Raw genomic sequence first — 19,184 nt, forward strand, 5'->3', positions numbered from 1 at the left:
TTTAAAGATTTTGTGTTTCTTAGCTCACTCCACAGTAATGTATATACAAAAAATTACATGTCCTCTGACACTGCCAGTAGTAACACCAGGTTTATTTTTAGATTTTATCTTTGACTAACAGAGCAAGTCTTCACTCAGAATTAAATAGAGGATAAAACTATTCTATTAGCAAACTACACAACTTTTTCCTAAATTTATCTTCTTTCTTTGTAATTTTATTTCATTTTCCCTCTAGCCTTCAACCTTACTTGCCTATTTTCTCTTTACAACTTCTTTCTTTATAAATCTCTGTATAACTCCTACCAAATCTGTTTCAAAATATATGAACTTGCTGGGTGTCAAATATTTTTTCTTGAAGTCCACAATTCTGATTTTCCCTAGCTAAATATCCAGCCAGAAAGATTGTGTTTGACAGGTTCTCGCATATTTCCAAATGATTTATTAGTTCATCAAGAAGGTTAATCTTTATCATACAATCATACAAATAAAGAATACTCGAATTTCCAATTAATTCATAAATATAGCAAGTACAAAACACCTCGGAAAACACATTTTGTGATTGTTGCAAAGCATAAAGGAAGAAGAGCAATAATTCCAAGCACTTCTTGTCTCTAGTGAGACATTTTGAGCAAGTTAGCTTCCACTCTTTTCATTTTTTTCTCATTTTAATTCAAAGAAGGACAAAGTATGATATGGTGCATTTCAGATATGATCAATACCTAATTCCTGAAGAGAACATTAGAAACTGCTCAGTACCCCTGTCCTAGCACACATATGGGCTGCACTTGGTTCTGCAGGTGACTCCACCTCTTGCCAGCTCCGAGACAAGCCTTGGATCCAAGACCTGCCCCTCTAGTCCCTGGCCCCATCCTTTCTCTGAGCCTTTCCCCAAATACACAGGCCTATGGCCCTAACCCAAACATTCATTATGAGTTTGGCAGCTCACTCATTCTTCCTTACAAATTTCTTCATCTGGGAACAATCTCTAAATGGAACACAGCCTCCAGACATTTCTTTATTGCCTTTGACAAAATCTCTTCTGAACTTCCAACATTTCTGGGAGAACTGTACAGCAGGAGGCTCTTGTCCAGAGATTTCCATTTCCTTCTACATGCAAATGCTTCATTATTAGTCACTGCAGGAGGGTCCACTACTTTGTTCTCATTTCACCTCACTATTTCTATTCCTTCCATGTCATGCTTTTCAAAATAACAAGCTCATTATTAACATTAAGTCTCTCTAATTCCAGAGTCCCAAAACTGACTCCTAGTACTTTTCCATTTCTTTACCAACACTGGTGGTGTCTCTGGCATGAAGCCAAAGCATGGTGTAGGGATACTCTCAAGTTGCTTAGCTCTTTTTGCATATTTCAGCTGTTCTGAGATGGAAACTGCTGGGTTTCCTAACAGGAGCCAAACCCGCTTTCCTGGTCATGAGGACCAGGGAACAGGTTGTTTTCCTTGCAGGCAGGGGAACACCTGGACAGAGGGAAAAGGAATACTGATACCCCATGCACTGGCAGCATCAACATTTACCCACTGCTTCCTGACAGAAACAAATGTTATGTGCTCTGAGCTAAGGATAGCTTACACCCATGAGAGAGGAGGAATTCATTTTCTGAGCCATGATGGAGAAACCTCGTGGCACACACAGTTAATGCTACTTTGCATCCAGTTTCCACAGGCAGCCTGAAGGCACTTACTCTGATTGAGACTGTCTTTTCCTGCAGTCATCTGTAAAACATCAAATCACAACCAACACAAAAAAGGTGATTATATGGGAGGTGGTGATCTTTGTATCTTCCACCTTGAAGATCTTAAACTCCTATCTTGCCTGAGCTGCTTGGGGCATTGTCGGAAGGACACAGAAATTATTAGAGAAGGAACAGATACAGAAAGTAAACAACTGTTAGTAACAGCATGGAAAATCTAGAGAAAAAATGTGACCTTATTGAGTTAGTGCTGTCCTGCTTTCCGGATATTAGCTTAATGTTTTAAAAGTTCCTATCCATACTTTTTTTTTAAAGTCGCCCATGCCTTTGTTTACGGGGAAAGCTGTTAGCAACCTCAACATTACTCACCGATCAGCTGACCTGCAACCACATATTTCTATCCATTGGTAACGGTCTAAGTATTAGACTCTTTTCCAGGACAAACTCAGAAACACCACAATGGGATACTGCTGTATACCATTTCCCACTGTCCCCCAAAACATGGGACATTAGGTCCACCGGCAAAGCAGTAGTTCTACCACTTCAGCAGCACTTCAATAAAGAGATGGTGTCTTTAAGCTTCCAAAGCAAATTAAATGTTGTCTTCATTCACAATAACATCTGATTACCCACTCATACCTACAAAATGAGATGTCCCTTAAGTTATGCAAATGCTGTTTGCAGGATTTTCAAGTTAATTTTGCAAATATGTGCTTTTTTTAAATCAAGAAGCCAAAGTGCTCACAATGAAGTCAAAAACTTCTGTAGATCAGTGTTCTCTCTTTTGGCCTGATATTTTTTCAAGACAAAATACACAAAGGAAGCTTTGAGCTCCTTGAGAACATACACATAACAACAGTTTGTAATTTTACTAACTGAATTATCATCAAGGCAAACTCTTTTTCAAACAGAAATGGCATTTCACAGTAATTTGTGGGGGTTGTAACAAACAAATTCAGAAATACAAAGATCATTTGCTGTTTAGTTCATGACTCAGTTTTTTTCTGTAGCAGTAGATATTCTTTCTTCTTGTGGAAAAATTACAAATCACTTTCTGAAAAAAAAAAAAAGGAAAAGGAAGAAAGGGAAAAAGGGGGGCAAAGGTAAAAGAATAAGAAAACAAAACAAAGGAGAGAGAAAGGAGGAAAGAGGGAAAAGACTATTACTGAAATACCCTTCAGGTGGCTTAAAAGTGAATGTTGTCTTGATACATTACTTGGAAATTAATAATGAATACTAAATACAAGAGTTGGCAAGCATAATGTTGTTCTGTGGTTAAAAATTACTAACACAGACCAAAATTCAAATATTCTGATCTCCATGATAATTGGCTGCAGATGAGCATGAGGACACAAATCCCTGGGGTCTGTCATGGTCCCAGCTAGCCCTCATGGCTCATTAGTTGGGCCTCTTTAAGGAGTAACAGCTGCTGCAGGGAACAATTGGCTGAGCAGGGATATGATTGCTCAGATCTAGCCTTCTCAGACTCCAGGACCTCTGTTAGAGGCTGGGGAGGCAGAGCCTCAGCACAAACCAGGCTACCAAACCTCAAAGCCACAGAGACAGGATGTCCTACTGTGCATAAACCCCAGAAATCTGAAAGAGCAGCTACTGTGGGGGAGACTTCAACAGCTGAGAGATTAAGATGAAAGTTGAAGTTTCAAGAGTTGATATAAAGTCCCTGGGAATCCTCTCAGCTATTGAAACAAGCACTACTGGGAAGCCAAACACACCATTGTTAATATTGTCTTGAGGCTTAAAGGTTGTAATACACACCTACACATCTCAGAAGGAAGAAACAAGCAATTTCACAGACTGTAAAATGCTTTGCTTGCTCTCTTTCCAAATAGAACAGGTTTCTATCTATATGGCAATTTTATGTTTAATTATAGAACTGATATATTGTATCCTTATAAAAATTGGGTTAGGATTGTGCTTATACTTTCACAATTCAAAAGATGTAATTGACAACTTCTTCCTTCCTTTACCTACTGCCTTGAATAGTTTTCATCTCCCCCGGTATTACACCAGCATAGAATGTCAAACACATTATGTACTTATTGGGACACAATTCTGACTTTAATTGCAATACAGACTTCAGTTACAACAATTCTACTTAATATGTCTGAGGACAAAAAACTTGGCAGGGCTGCATTTATGCGAAGAAATAACACATACGCACAAATGTTGAGGCTGTGAACGAGTTTCTTGCAGCAGTTATCAACCCATGTTGGGTCAACAGTCCACAGTAGCAGGATTTAGAGATCTCTGGCCAGCTCTTAGTACACAAATGTACAACAAATTCAACCAAAACTAAACAAGAATCTTATCTGCACTCCACAGAAGCATCAGGGGTTGGACTCACTTTTGTTATGTATTTTCCCCTCTGATTTGCTGCTAAAATAACTAAAAATGGTTAAACTGATGAAGATACATACACTCAAGTTTAAGAACTGGGTTCGATATAAGAATGCTTGGAATAATTTTAAGTGACTGCAGCAAGTGATTTACAAATGTAGTGAGCACTCTATGTACTTCATTTTACTTCCCTTCATATTATTAGAGGAATTACATACATACAACCAAGAGATAAATCATTGTATATTTGCAAAATATAATTTAACACAGACAGGGATATTCATGTTAAGCAGCAACTTCCAATGAACAAGAGCCAAGTACATATCTTTCTTGGCTTCTTCCCCCTCTGTTTTAATTTTGTGCAGCGTCAGTTAATCTCCTGTAGTTTCTTCTGGTATCATATAGTATCTAAAGAAATACCCCTCCAAATTAGCTTTTCTCCTCACATAAATAGCTATTTTCAAAAACAGGTTTTATATTGCTAAAGAACAGAAAGAATGTTATTGCTTAGAATAGTATTCTACTGCTTATTCAATTATTTCCATGCATCCATTACAAACCTCTCCAAAGAAACATGTCCCTGTGAAATGAAATACATGTCAGTTTACAAGAACAGAGTTCATCCAGAAAAAACCCAAACTCAAAAACTTGTGGTTTTTTCCACAATGCTGAAATTTTGCTTTGCTTGTTTTATAATTAATGATTAAGATGCAGCAGATCCTAAGTCCCGAATCTGCTTCAGCAAAAAAGCCCATAACATTAAACATCAAAAAAGTGCTCCATCTTGCCAGCGCTGAATACACGTTGCTTCCAAACATGGAACCTGCTGTGCTGTGGACTTCTGGCTGTGGCTTTGAAAACACAGTATGGAAATCGCCACTGTGGACAACTGACTCAGCTCTTCCTCAGTCTGTTGAGGCGCAGAAGTCCATTTCATTGTATCTGAAGGCAATCAGCTAAGGTAGCTTACATGATTTTATCCTTTTAACAGTGTAGCAAGTATATTACTGCTTTTCTTTAGTATCCAAAAAGCAATGCTAAACTGGCAAACTGTCTTCAGCCATCTCTGTGTAATCTAACAAAGCAGCTGCGCTCAACAGGAACAATGATCTTGTCTGAGAACTAGGTAAAAACTCCTCAGAGCTCTCTCAAAGCCTTCAAAAGAGGAGATTCTAAAACAAAAAATTAATTTCCTTTAATGAATCAGGATAAGGTCAAAGATCCAAACTCGGGATAAAATTACTGATAAGGGGAAAGAGAAGGCAAAAGTTAGTACATATGTCATGTAAGGGTAGAGGTGACTGCCCTCTGCTACAGGAAAGACAAATGGACCATCCAATTTCTTTCTGTTGTTCCACAAGATCTTACACAACTATGGAAATAATCCTTTAAAACATACATTACCATAAACCTACTCAAAACATTATCTTCCAGCAATCTAATACAAATTCTTTTACTACTTGAAATATGCTTATATTTTCTAATATGAATATCTAATATGCTGCAAGAAGATTTAAGAAAACGTTAAAAAATCAATTAATTTGTCACAATTGACAAATTTGTAATACTTGGAAGTCTGATTCAATGTTTAAAGAAAGAAAAACCTGCAGAGCAGTTTGGTTTTCAAGGGCCACATAGAGAGACTTCCAAAAAATTGATGTTCAATCGATCTTTGTACAGAATATTTCAGATCTTTAATGGAAATTGTTAGCTATAGCAAAAATAGTTTTATACAACAACAAGCAAGGCAAAGATCTGCCAAATTAAAACAACACACGCTGAGATTTAGTTGCAAGACTGAGGATAAGAAAAAAATATGTCTTTTCACAAAGTTTTTCATTCTTTCTGAAGCATTTGTTAAAATGTATAGGCTATTAGCCCTAACTCAACAATTAAAAAATCTAAGAAGCATGGTTGATGAAAAATTAAATCCTTCTAAAGCTGGATTTTTCATCCATTACATTTTGCTTATTTATCTTGTCGGCTTCCTGGAGCAAGGACTTTTACTTCTGCCCATGGACAGTACTGGTATTTTACCAGTAAATAGTTAGAACAGCAGTACACTTTTGTTTTAAAAATTGGTGAAATGAAGAAAAAAGGAATAAAATTATTTTAATACTACTATACTTACATAGCATAATCCTTCATTTTAGCTCTATAAACTTTTTAGACTGAAAAAAAGAGACATCTACCAAAAAAACCCTCAACCCCCAAACTAAACTTTCATTACTTTTCCAGGTACCTGTTGGTTCTTTGCAGCTATATTGCTCCCTTTTGCCTGCCAACCAAGTCTTTTCACTACAGCAGCAATTGTCATCACCACTAGTACTTATAAAATGCATATTATATAGAATGAGGCAACTTCTAATCCTGGCTAAATTGCTGGAATTCTGGAGTGATTTTATTAAGTCTACTGACTTGATGTCACTGAGATCATGGTTTGGCCCCATTTTTTTTCATGTCATTTAAGGAACACTACAGCTTTCCAGCAGAGTGGCATGCATTTTACATATTCTGTTCTTCACAGAGAAGAACATTTTTACCATGCCCCTGTTTCTACACATGGCTAAATCTGAAGTAGGTGACCTAATTCATTGAAACAGAATCCAAGGCCCAAGGGTCTGACTCCAAACTGCCACGTACGTTTATGGGCTGGATCAGAGAATGTCCAAAGTTTCTTGCATCATTTAATGTCTTGAAAGGGTTCTTTTAGCCACAGCTGCCAGAACTGTTTGCATCCTTCACATGCCAAACTGAGTAGGGATCCAGAAGTTTCCAAATGCAGGGACCAGGAATGTCCAGACTTTTGAAAGGAGAAATAAATAATTTAATCTATACGTTTTGATTTATATTGAGTGCTAATCCTTTTCATATATTTTCCACTATTTAAATTATGAAAAAGAGGCTATAAAATCAATTCAAAAATCACAGGGAAAAAAGGCAAGCTGAGAAATGGGACACTTTCACTTTCTTCACATAACATCTTCCCTTTGCACTCATTTTCTAGAGAGGTGGGCAGTTTATTTCTTGAAGTAATAAGCTTAGGGTATTTGCTGGGAACCATCAAATATTCAGGAAGAGCTGCTATATAATCACATTTAGAAAGTTTTAGATTCTTATTAAGTAAGGTGTGAGTGCGGGTATTTATCTTTGCTGTTCTATATCCACATTTTTTGGTCAGCTGAATCTCCAGACCTGTGGCTTCCAGCCAGCAGTTGCAGAACCCCAAGTGTTTCAAGACTGCATCTATTAGTTTTGAGAAAGATGAATAAGAAATGGAAATCTGTTGTCATTTGTTTTAAATTTGTGCTACAGGAATTGAAAACCAATATTTTAAAGTTAACAGATTATGAATGGTACTTTGTGGAATTTTACATGATTTAAAGGACTACATTTTGTCCGGAGAAGAGTTTTGCTGATAAAACTTGGTGCTCCCAAGCTCTGTCACCCATTCTCCCAAGTTCTGGCTTGCTTTCCTCTTCTTTCTTCCCAGTATTATCTTCTGCAGAACATTTCACATTCCTCATGTTCACCTAGGTTAGGTCACCTTTATGGAGAGGCATCTCCCAGTGGCTGGAGAGAGGTATCTGATTAGATCTACTGTTGATGTGAATCATTAATCCCTAATGATAGGCTGTGTTCAGACCTCATCCATGCTGTGTTTTCATAATCTGACGATTATTTTAAACAAAGAACAAAAGAAAGTTATTCTAAGTCGCAAACTGTTAGGAGATGAAAAAGCTGACCAGCAGACTGCTTGATAACATATAGGTGATGATCAACAAGAGAGAGATGAATCTTATATTTTAAAATATGGCAGCCACAAGCTAAAACTGATAGATTCTGTCTTCAGATTTTTGGCAAAAGACGTGCTGCTCATTATAAATAAAATAAACCTGACAAAATGAAGGTATGAGCATGTAATTAGCAATGTATGACAAGCCTAATTTCAATAGCCACAGATTTCCATTCAATCATCTTTACACACATCACATACATATAGAGAGCTAAAACTTTCTGGCATGGTAAAAGGCACATTTGACAGAACCTCCATGAACCAACATGTATTTTCTCTAAACACTGAAAATACGTTTTTTTTTTTTTTTTTAATAGGCCAACAGTCCTGTAGCAAATATTTATTTCATACCACTTACATAAAGTAAATCTAGTACCCCAAAAGTAAACACCTTCTTTCAACAGCTGCTAACTGGTCAACAAATTTTATCATATTCCTGCTGGCAAATGAAAATCTCCTTTTTATTATAAACTAATTCAGTCAAGGTTTGGCCAACTGCTTATGCCTTTTATCATTTGTATTTGAGATAGCTTTTGGTAGCGGAGTTTTGGGGTTTTTTTGTGTGTAACTTACCTAGTAGAGATTGGGTGTTAACATCCCTTCTTTGAGTGAAACGTCTTCCAGGGAGATCTTTTGCCATGACAGTGGAAAGCAGAGTGTGCACAAATAGCAGAAAGAAGCATGCAATCATTTTCTTCATCTTCAAGAAACAGAGGGACATTCAAGGATGTGAAACTGCAACAGAGGAGAAAAGGGGATAAGCTCTTCAATTACATAAAAAGATATACTTAGCCTTGTCAACCACCCAGCAGCATTGCTTTGCTTCCATCACATACAAATATGCAGAATAGTCATGGAATAATACCTATAACCTCAAGAAATAAGATCTACATACTAAAGCAGTTGGCAGTCCCTGCACAGCATTTATAAGTATTGTTAGTTGAAGTTCATAGTCAACATCTACAACCATTCATAGTAATCAAGTATTTTTAAAGTAAGAAAAGGAACTTTGTTTCAGTCAGCCTGCCAGCATAAATGGGTTTGAGTGGGACACAAATATATTTTTGTTATTCCATTCAGCACTCTGTTGCATTTTTTTCAGAAGTTTAATGATTCTTGTAGTCTGAGGCATTCTTGCTTCAGAAAATCTTGGAGAATTAAAATAGAGGGAAGAAAATATATTCCAGAAACAGCAACTATAAATGTGAACTGGTGAGAGCTCATGCTTCCTTTTCAGAAGACAGTCCATGGTTGCTAACATGGATGAATGAATCTTGTTTACTGGACTAGACTCCTAAGGATTGGCAAGGAGCTTGCCATAGGTTCTGGAAAAGTTTTGTCATACAGAAGAACGAATTGACAGGCAAAATTCCCACACTAAGAGATTATTCCTGATCAGGATCTTGTTAATCCACCATAAAAAGCCATGGCTGAGTCTGTCCACAACAGAAAGCAAAACCTGACATGCTAGAGGCTCATTTTCTGGCTATGTTCCCTGTTGATGGCATCCTCAGAAGGAGATTCCTTCTACCTTCACCCAAAACTTTATTGTTGCATTTGTGAAGACAGCATCCCACATGAGCTAGATTCAGCCTTGGAACTGCTGATGCGATGAAGCTTAGTCAAGAGCTCCCCTAGGTGTGCAAGAGATGGATAAAACTACCCACTTTCACAACACAGAACTGTTCTAGCTGAAACTTAGTGTAACTTTTTAAGCAGTGCAAATTTTAACAGTAATTCTTGGTGAAGTAAATAAGATGTTGAAAACAATTTTAACAGGGTCCTAAACCTGACAAGCAGATATGTAACAGAAGGCAACTAAGTGCTCCACTTCAGAAAAATAATTTCTTTTCTTTCCCACTATGAGGTATTCACTGGCAGAAAAGAAAATACTGATTAAATATTTTCTCTCTAATAAAGGTATTTTGTACATCATTCTTCACTCTGTCCCACACAACCATTACATATTAATGTATTTTTCTGACTATCAATCTATTTTTCCTTTTGTGTATCCTACTCAGCCACAAATGCAAACATAATGTTCTGGTGTATATGCAGAGAATAAAATGAGTCTTTGAACTCAAAATGCCCAGCCTTGCTTCAATGTTTAATATTGTCCAGTAACACCCAATATATGATCTAAGGACATTCAGACTAGGAAAGAGATGTAAATATCTGGTGCTTATAAAAATAGCCACAAAAAAATTCAAATATTTGGAGCCCTAGGAGCATGGACACCAGGATGGTACTATTAGTAGGGTTTTTACAGTGCTCTAGTCAGAAAGAGATGGACACCGGAAACAGCACACACCACTGGAAATGGGACTGAATTTTGCTGGAGGCAACAGCTTTTACTGATGGAGATTATCAACAAAATCTTCTTTCAGGTCATCTCCTCACTTCTCAGAACATCAACACACACGGGGCTGTGCAAGAGGGTCTCCTCTCACTCCGGCCTGTCCCTTCAGCACATGAGGCAAATGGACCTCAAGGATACATGCCAGTTCTAGCACCAGTGTTTTAGAAACACCACAACCATGCTCAGAGAGCTGAGGAGCAAGAGAAATATGCTCCTTTCAAGGCTGTCACAGGAACCCAGCAAGAACAGATTGTTTAAGTGGGCTATCTGGCTACTACCTAGTTATCAGTGGCCTAACTCATCCCTCCTTTCAATCCACCCTAAACAGCTGTGAAGATGGCACTAAACTCTAAGTAAAGCCATTTGGCCTGTTCCTGGTGGCACATTGATGGAGAGCCAATGATAACGTGGCAGGAGAGCCTTCACAACATGCTGCTGAACCAGTAACAGTATGTCAAAAGAAATGGTGATAAAGAAGTGTCTCAGGACAGTCTCACACCAAACTAAACCCTCTTACATTCTGTCACTTAACATACTTTATACCTTTGTAGCAATTTTTTATATTGGGTCACAGTTTCAAATTCACTAGGCTCACAACTGTCCACAAGCAACTTCAGAAATAAAAGAAAAGGTGTTTGTTTGCTGTGATTTGAAGTGTTTGAATTCTGTTAGGAAAATGCTTATATAGCATGCAAATATCATATTAGCTGACCATATAAATCAAAATGTCTACATAATCATTCATTAGCAGTTGTTGAATTCTGAAATACATTAAAGCAGCAAATTTTCAGTTTTGTGTGATTTTTACCAGTCCCTTTAAAAAGTAAGGCTGGGTGTATTAAAGAAACAGAACCACTGAATAACATACTGTTCAACAGTATTTAATTCTGATTCAGAAATGTTAGATCCTTAGATTTCATTATCTTTACCAGTCTGATAATCAGAAAATAAATTTACTAACAGTTCCACCAAAAAAAGATCCAATTCTTGCTAAAAAATATCCATTATGAACACACTCCTACCCTCACAGTGTTCTAAAATACTGTGATTAGAGAAAGCGATGCTTAACAGAGAACTTCAGTTGCCTCATCTTAAAAAAATTATATATAATCTAAAATAAAAATTAAAATTAAATTGCATCCATTTTCCATAAGAAGAAAAAAAACCCAAACAAGCCCAAGTTTCCAAAGCCAAAGGCTGTACGTGATAAAATACACTGATACCACTGATCCAAACCTCTCACCCTTTCATCCACACTGAAATCTTCTGTGCTGCTTTCCTGAGGTGATGACAGCCTGAACCTGTGTGCTTTGTTCCAGTTCCAGGTACATATTTGTGTCCAGTGCTGCTCACATTTTTACATGACCAGTTTGTATTGTGGTTGCATGGCTGCTCCGCACACAGTCCTCCCATGGTTCTCTGTTTATCTTCTGGGTCTTCTGTGAGGTTCCCTGTCTTCACTCGAGAATATGATGATGGTTGCTGCACCACATTTGGTATTTAACACCTCATTTCCCAGCAGGCTAAGCCAGGCTGCTGGCACAGCCCTCTGTAGCTTCACATTGCTGGCTAACCCTTGCTCTACCAGCTGAGAACACCTTCCCAAAGTACCAAACTTACAAGTCGTATTTTTGTGGCTACCTGAGGAATATCTTTGAAGCACTTTGATTCCGGCTGTCACACCAGGAGTATTCAGCATTATACCATCGGGAACCAACTCCCCTGGGTAGACCCAAGACCAAGTCACTGTAAGACAAACATTCTGAACGCCTCTAAATAAAAAAGACTGCAAGAGGAGGTGTGGCAATCTGTGGGGCCTTAACAGGTTGAGCACAGAGGCACCATCTTCCACTGCTCCACTCTTCTACCCATGGTGACAGGAAGAAGAGGGTCCCATGCAGGGCTTTCACAGCAACTTTGGAGTAGCTGCTGTGCTGGACATGTGAAGAAGCTCCTAACACGGATGGGACAACTGCTGCTCACAGAGATACAATCTGGTGAGGGTTGCTTGCAATATCTGCAGCTGTCTTCTTGAAGAAGTTTGGAATAAAGGAGGAGATTCTCCTAGAAGATGGCAAGTAAATAGACAGGCTCTCTGTTCTTTTCAGGCTTCCCTTGCTCCCTAACTGGCTGCTAGTCAAGAGCTGAATATTGCCATGGTGTTTTCTTACCAATTTTACCTGTGCTTCCTTATCCATATACCCTTGCATCAGGGTAATTTTTCTGATGTGCTGTTATGGATTTTCAACTTTCATGAAGTACAGTGTAAGAAGACCAAAAAATAAAATTGGGACTTCGTCTTTAAAATACCTATTTCCTTTATTGGACAGTAGTGAAACAACACAAGCCCATTTCTACTCTTTCAAGTATCTTCCTGTGGAATTCTCCTCCTAAGGGGTTGATAGCTGTTTTGGACAGAGACACTACTGAATATTCAGTGTGGTGATAAAACAATGACCTTCTCCACTGCATGGTGCAGGTTATTAATATTTGTCTTCTTCAGTGTGATAACTCTTACATAATATCAAGGGAGAAGAGATGATTTGTGGCTCATGCTGAAGGCAGTGTCCTTCCACCTCTTACACCATTTCAGGAAAACTCCTTTTACAGAAAATCAGGAAACCCTCCCAGTGGCCTGAAAGACCACCTTTTTTCACTCAGGTACCTTAAAATTGTACCTGTGTTTGCTGAGCAGAAAGAAATTGGAAAACTAGGGTAGTAATATGTTTCAGCTCATGCTTCCTGCTCCTCTGGGTGGTCTCCCTCCCCGTCTTGCAGTACAAGTTCCCTTTCAAGGCTAAATCATGACATGAACTCCCCAAACCCCTACCTCTCCACTTTCCTAGCTGCCAACAAAACTGGCATAATGTACAGAAGTGGAAGTTCTCAGCAGTTACATGGAATACCAACACCTTTAGTATCTGCAAATAGTATCCCCTCTCTTGAATCCTACACAAATTATCCTCATAGGTGGAAGTGAAAGGGAAGTCAAAAAAAGCACCAGAGACAGAAGTTATTACCACTACAGAAGCTGCCTTCAGCTTTTCTTGTTTCACAGTTAAGAGACAGCCATTTACTTCCATTAAGGTGCCAGCAGATCTAACTTCAGCGGTTTTAAGTTATAAAGAACACAAGTGCATAGAAGAGAAACCATTTTGAAGTTCTTTCAGCACTCTTTATTATCTACCCATTTCTAAGATAACAGGAAACTGGTCAAATACAAAGCTTTTACTGAAGTTAGAGGAACTACAAGCAATCTATATAAGTCAATAAACTCACTGTCTGTGTCCCCAAGTTAGCAAGCACAGCGAGCTACTTGGAAAAACAAACAAGCTCTTATTACATCAAAGCCACAAAATATTTCATTCTCAATCCCATAATCTCAGAAATTAAGGGCTGCAGGCACTGTAAAGCCCTGTTAACTATCAGTTACAACATGTTCCAAGATACTTCACTATCCACAAGCCAGCATGTGCATTACTAGTTCATTACTTATTAAAATCACTCTGTGTGGCACAGGCATCAGGACATAGAGTATTAATAATTTCCTCTGTCTTTCTAGACCAGTTGCTGACCCAGGTATTTTCTAGTTCTGAATAACAGCTACAGAGCCCAATAGAGTCCAACATCATATGACATCTGTCCCTAGCCATGCAGGTTTTTGTGGGAGCAGGTGGCCACAATCAGAAGAAACCGGTTTGCAGGTGCTCTAAGCTTTTAAATTCCTCACCTGCTGCTCAACCCTGACGGCAGACACTCTGTACACATGAGACCATGAACCTACCCACCACTGCACCATGTCCTGCAAAACAGCAGAGCAGTATTCACATGTTAACACATTCTTTACCTCTTTTTAGGGGGTTAACTTTGGCCATTCATGCCGTCAGCAGTATCAGATGAACCTGGGAAACTCATTATCTAAAAGTCAATTAGTAATTCTGGTATATTCTGAGACAGCCAACCCAAATGCAAACAGCTTTCATAGCAGCACAGCAAGCCACCACAACAATAAAAATAACTGTTGACTTGGCAACATCAGTGTTCAGACAGTACAAATAACCTGAATCTGCAGTGGATTTAGGATCATAAGTTGTGTACTCCAGTGCAAGAACACTGGGACAAATTCTTTGCATGGGTACAGGAAATTTCATGGCCACACATTGTTTTGTATGTGCAGAAGGGCACAATCCTAGTATGTGATAGCAATTTGTCTGCTCCAGACATGTCTGCATAGTGATGGGAACACTAACCTTTGTTTCCTATGCTTCCATATGGTCCTCCTCATCCAGCACGTATTCCTCCCTTGGCAACTAAAAGGATATTCCAGTGCTTTTTGTATTGAGAGATTCCCCCGCCTTGCATAGCAAGGGCTGCAGCTGAAACTCCATAAGTACCTAATCATTCCAGCTGTGGCTACAAAAGCCCACAAATGAGTTGTATCCTGGACTAATAAAATCAAATGTGACAGTGGACTAAACTAACTTAGATTTTGAAACATCAAAGGGAAGACTTAAAATATATTACAGAGCAGTTCCTAGAAGGGGAGGTGAATTGACATTTGGAAGTCAGACAAATATTCCCATAAACCCAGCACTGTACATGATACCCATATGCAGAGCATAGCTGAAGGTGCTACAGGATACAGGAGGACAACCACATTCTGGAAGCTGTCAGGAGAGTGTTAGGGATTGGGCAAGACCAGCTTGCCTATCCAAGCACAGAGGTAGGATAAGCACACACGTAGTGATGAGCACACACACACAAACATACAGCATATCAGAAAGAAGAAGAGATCAGCATTAAATTTTATTGTGAGGTGTAAACATCATGGTAGAACTTTTATGCAATGGACCATTATCTAAAGGACTTAGAGTGTATGTAGTACATGTATATGTAGTACATGCATAATATAATTTTCTACATCTCTAAGGAAATGAAGAACATTGAGGGATCTATTACTTAATTTTAAGCCATTCATCTAAATGACTTCCTGATATCAGTGTTGTAAAATGAATAACTACTAAATTATTTAGGTCAGAGAGGACCTCTGTAAGCCATCAGGTCCAGATGAGCTGAAGCTGATGACTATTTCAGTAATTTCAGAAACTCACCACATAAAAGTTAATGGTGGTGCTATTGAACACTACACCCATAGTATGATTTACTCTGCATATTTTCCAGTGGTCAGACAGCAAGCTCTAGAAGTGAGAATTCTTATTTTATGACAGCATCAATCTCCATGTTATGATTTTCTTCAGTTGCCACTTGGACAATAGACCTTTTCATTACCTTGTTCTTTTGAGGAAGACTCATTTGCACTTTGTGGTACTGAATCTGATCTAGACATCAGAGTTTCCACTAAGTTCCCAGAAGAGTAGCATGGGAAAACTGAGAAACTTCACTTTTACCACGAAGAGTAGATACTTAAATTTAAAGCATATATTATATGACATATGATACATATGTGGGCTGCTTACGTTTGTCTCTGTGAACTACAGTCACAAACCATAATAGACTGTTAACTGCAAGAAGAAAGATTTTTAAAAAAAGAAAAAAAGGATACAATAGTTCTGAAACTTATTTGCAAAGTCACACTGACTAGCACCAGTGTAAACCAATAATCTGAGGATTAAAACCACTCCATTCCAAATACTCTTTGCTCATAACGAAAACACTAACAATGTACACCGTATAAAATGAGTTTGTTAGTGATATCCACATTATAATTAAATAGTGCTTAGTTGTTTTACCCTCCTAGGGAGATGGTTTATAAGGCAAAGGAGAGTATTTAGATCTGATTAGCTTTTCCCTAGTTTGCCTGGACTGACTAAAACATCTTTTACCATCACAGCTGGGTCCTTGGGACATAAGCACTAGAATGTGCATCGCTTCTTCATGAGAAATCCCAGTGAAGTTAATGGAAAGACTCACATAAAGTAATTAGGTGTGAATACTGAGTGCAAGATGGAGGACCTTACCCGCAGCTTTGTGTAACAAAGTGCTGCATTTTCTGAAGACATAAAATAAATCAAATTTAATTTGATGAATATAGTTAAAATCACAGCGATATACAGTACATGAAGAAAAGTTTAGAAAATCTGCTGCTTGAAGCTGACACATCAATATGAAAAGTGTAATACTCCAAAATTATTTTGTAAATTTTGTACGATTTAATGGAAAAGCTATATGTGTATTTTATTAAGCTTTTGATTTAAGGAGAATTTTGGATGGAATACAGTTTAATAATTTCTTCTGAGGTAGTCAGCTGTTAACATGTGACACGGCACGTCACCTTTTTAGATCTCAGTCAGGATCATTCACCCTTTGAATGATGGTCCCAAAAGCAAACCCAAGCATTAAGGAAGTATTACATAAATCAGTAGGTTCCATTCTTCCATCTCAGTCAACACTCAACTACTGTTTAGCCGTGATAGAGGCCAGTCTGACACAGAAAGAACTGTTTTCCGAAACAGAAATATGTGGTCATTAAAGATGCCACGATAATTTTTATCAGATTAATGAGCACCATCTAGGTTGGGTTTCCAGGGTAAGTATATTACACGAAACAAACTGCTCCCCATTCCTCTCATCTCCAGCACACGCGGTGCTCTCAGGAAGCCTGGGCAACTCCAGCACTCGGTGTCAGAGGTGACAACTCCAGCAGAGAGCTGCCTGCGGGGTACCTGGCACGGGGATAAGCTGCATCCTGTCCTGCTGCGAGCTGGTAAAGACACCTGCAGGCTACTTACTCACTAACATGTTTCGGTAAAGTTCGGCTCTGATTCTGCACTGACTTTAAAACAGAGTGAGATTTTATCCGATAGACTGCGGCATGCAGGGGGAAGAGGGTAGACGGGGAGTTTGCTCAGACTCACGCAGTTCAAAAAAAGGGAAGCCTTCCTCCTGCGGCTGCAGCACGAGCAGCAAACCCACTCCAGCGGAACCCAGCAAGCGAACATCCCACTGAGACGCAGACGCCGCCGCGGCCCCTCGTCTCGGCCTCCCGTTCCCCACGGGGCCCCCGCCGCCCGCGGGGCCCTCCCCAGCCGCCCCCCACCCGGAGGAGCCCCCGGGGCAGGGCCGCTCCTCCGCCGAGCCGGGGCCCCGGGGCGGCGGTGGCCGCCGGCTGTGCCGCGACCCGGCGGTGTCAGCGGTGCCGAGCCCGCCGGGCGGCGCGGGGGGCGGCGGGGGTGCGGTGCCCGCGGATCGCGGTGCCCGCGGGCGCCGGGGACCCGCCTGGCGGGCGGGAGAGGCGAGGCGAGGCGGGGCAGGGCGGGCGGCAGAGCCGCGCTTACCTGCGGGGCTGGCGGGGCCGCTCCGCTCGGCGCGGGCAGCGGCGGCGGCCGGGAGCGAGCGCGGAGCCTCCTCCCCCCGGCGCGGCCCCGGACGGCGCTCCCCCGCCCGCCCCCCGGGAGCAGCAGCCTCCCGCCAGCCCCGTCCCGGGTGGCACTGTCGTACCGGGGAGAGGGAAAATGAGGAGTCCCACTTGGGAGACACCGACCGCCCTGCGCAGTTTCAGAGCCGGTGCGGCCCCGGCAGGAGCCGCGGGTGGCCGGGCTGCTCTCTCCGCAGCCGCCTCCGGCGTCAGGGACGCGGTCCCGCTCCCTCCCGCCTGCCGTGAGGGAAGAGACGGGATCGACGGCCCTGGTGGGACAGGGACCGTCGGCCCCACGCCTTCCCTCCTGATGCCGAGGGACGCGGGACCTGCTCCCTCTCTCCAGCCCCGGCAGGGACAGGGGCTGGCGGCCCCTCGGGGCTCCCGTCCCCGCACACCTCGGCCCCGCTGCCGCTTCCTCCCTGCTCTGTGCTGCGTGGCGAGGGGCTCCTGCAGCCCTGAGGAGCAGTGCCTGCCGCCGCCGAGGGGGCTTTCCCGCAGCGGGGCCGTGGGGTCCCTGCTAGAGGAAAGCGGTGCGATTTTGGCCAGCGCATCCTTCCCTGGCCAGCGCCGTGCTCCCAAGGCCGGGCCCGCGCTACCTTCCAGGGAAGCCGACCAAGGGAAACGCCGGGGAATGGAAATCCCATTCCCCGCGCAGAGGACCCGCGGGCCAAGGCAAACAGTCCCTGGTGAATCATACGGTGTCTGCCACTGCGGCGAGCCTCCGTCGAGGAAAACGCTGAGAGAGGTGTGAAATAAATGGGCCGAGTAGCAGGGGCCATCAGCTGTCACAGCAGCGGCACGGTCAGTAGTCCAGGAAAAAGCTGAGTGTGGGGTTTATATAAACACTTAAGGTACTATTATATATGAAAAAGAAAAAATAAATTTCCTGCTTTGTTCCCAAGCAATTGTTTCCTGGAAAAAAAAAGAACAGTGAAAGCCATGCAAACAGCAGAGGTGAGCCGGACTCACTGTCACTGTCCAACAGGAAAGGGATAAATCACCAAGCCATGACAATTGCAGTGCATCCCATACCAGATGGATTCAAGAGAGGAGATTTGTCCCCCTCAGAGTTGCTGGGATAGTGAGCAATTCTGGCTATCAACAGAGCAAATTTGTGTAAGTTTTGTAAGGCACAATTAATTGTCTGTGAGGTGGGTGTACAAAATCTAATCCCTAAAAATATGTAGATAACAAGAAAATCTCTAACTGAAAGGGGACAGATTCATGTAATCTTTAATTCTGAGCACTGGCTCCTGAACCTTTTCTTGAGAAAAGGGAAAAATTAAAAATGCAGATGAGCATTGATAGACATTGTAGCAAACCCAGCAGAGCCGAGTGCAGAACAATTCACCCATTCTGCTTCATCCTTGTAATGTAGCATAGAATGAGGCCCCAAACACGGTCCTAATTAATGCTCTGTCATCTTAAAATACAGAATCTGTACTTTCATTTCACTGTGCTGTGGCTTGAGGCATCAGCTGAGTTGCCAGAGGAAGACAAAAGACAGGAGAAGAAAGTGTTGTGGTAAGAAGATCATGTGAGTGCCCAGAGGCATTCTAGTGGCTTCAGCTCCAACTTACAC

General features: G+C 41.0%; 1 protein-coding gene across 10 annotated transcripts in view; it reads right to left on the reverse strand.

The window, feature by feature from the left end:
• Positions 1 to 17,590, reverse strand: part of MATN2 (matrilin 2) — a 70,007-nt gene extending 52,417 nt beyond the window's left edge. For 9 of the 10 annotated variants that reach the window (XM_064647907.1, XM_064647923.1, XM_064647913.1 and 6 more), the window contains exons 1-2: positions 17,520 to 17,590; positions 8,439 to 8,600 (exon numbers count right to left, since the gene is read on the reverse strand). In XM_064647907.1, coding sequence (XP_064503977.1) covers positions 8,439 to 8,586 — 148 coding nt within the window. In that variant the 5' untranslated portion in view covers positions 8,587 to 8,600; positions 17,520 to 17,590. Of the gene's footprint in view, positions 1 to 8,438; positions 8,601 to 17,099; positions 17,319 to 17,519 lie in introns of those variants that run through there. The other variant, XM_064647879.1, reaches the window with a different exon arrangement.
• Positions 17,591 to 19,184: the final 1,594 nt, after the last annotated feature.

This window comes from Pseudopipra pipra, chromosome 1 (assembly GCF_036250125.1).
Source record: "Pseudopipra pipra isolate bDixPip1 chromosome 1, bDixPip1.hap1, whole genome shotgun sequence".
NCBI lineage: Eukaryota > Metazoa > Chordata > Aves > Passeriformes > Pipridae > Pseudopipra > Pseudopipra pipra.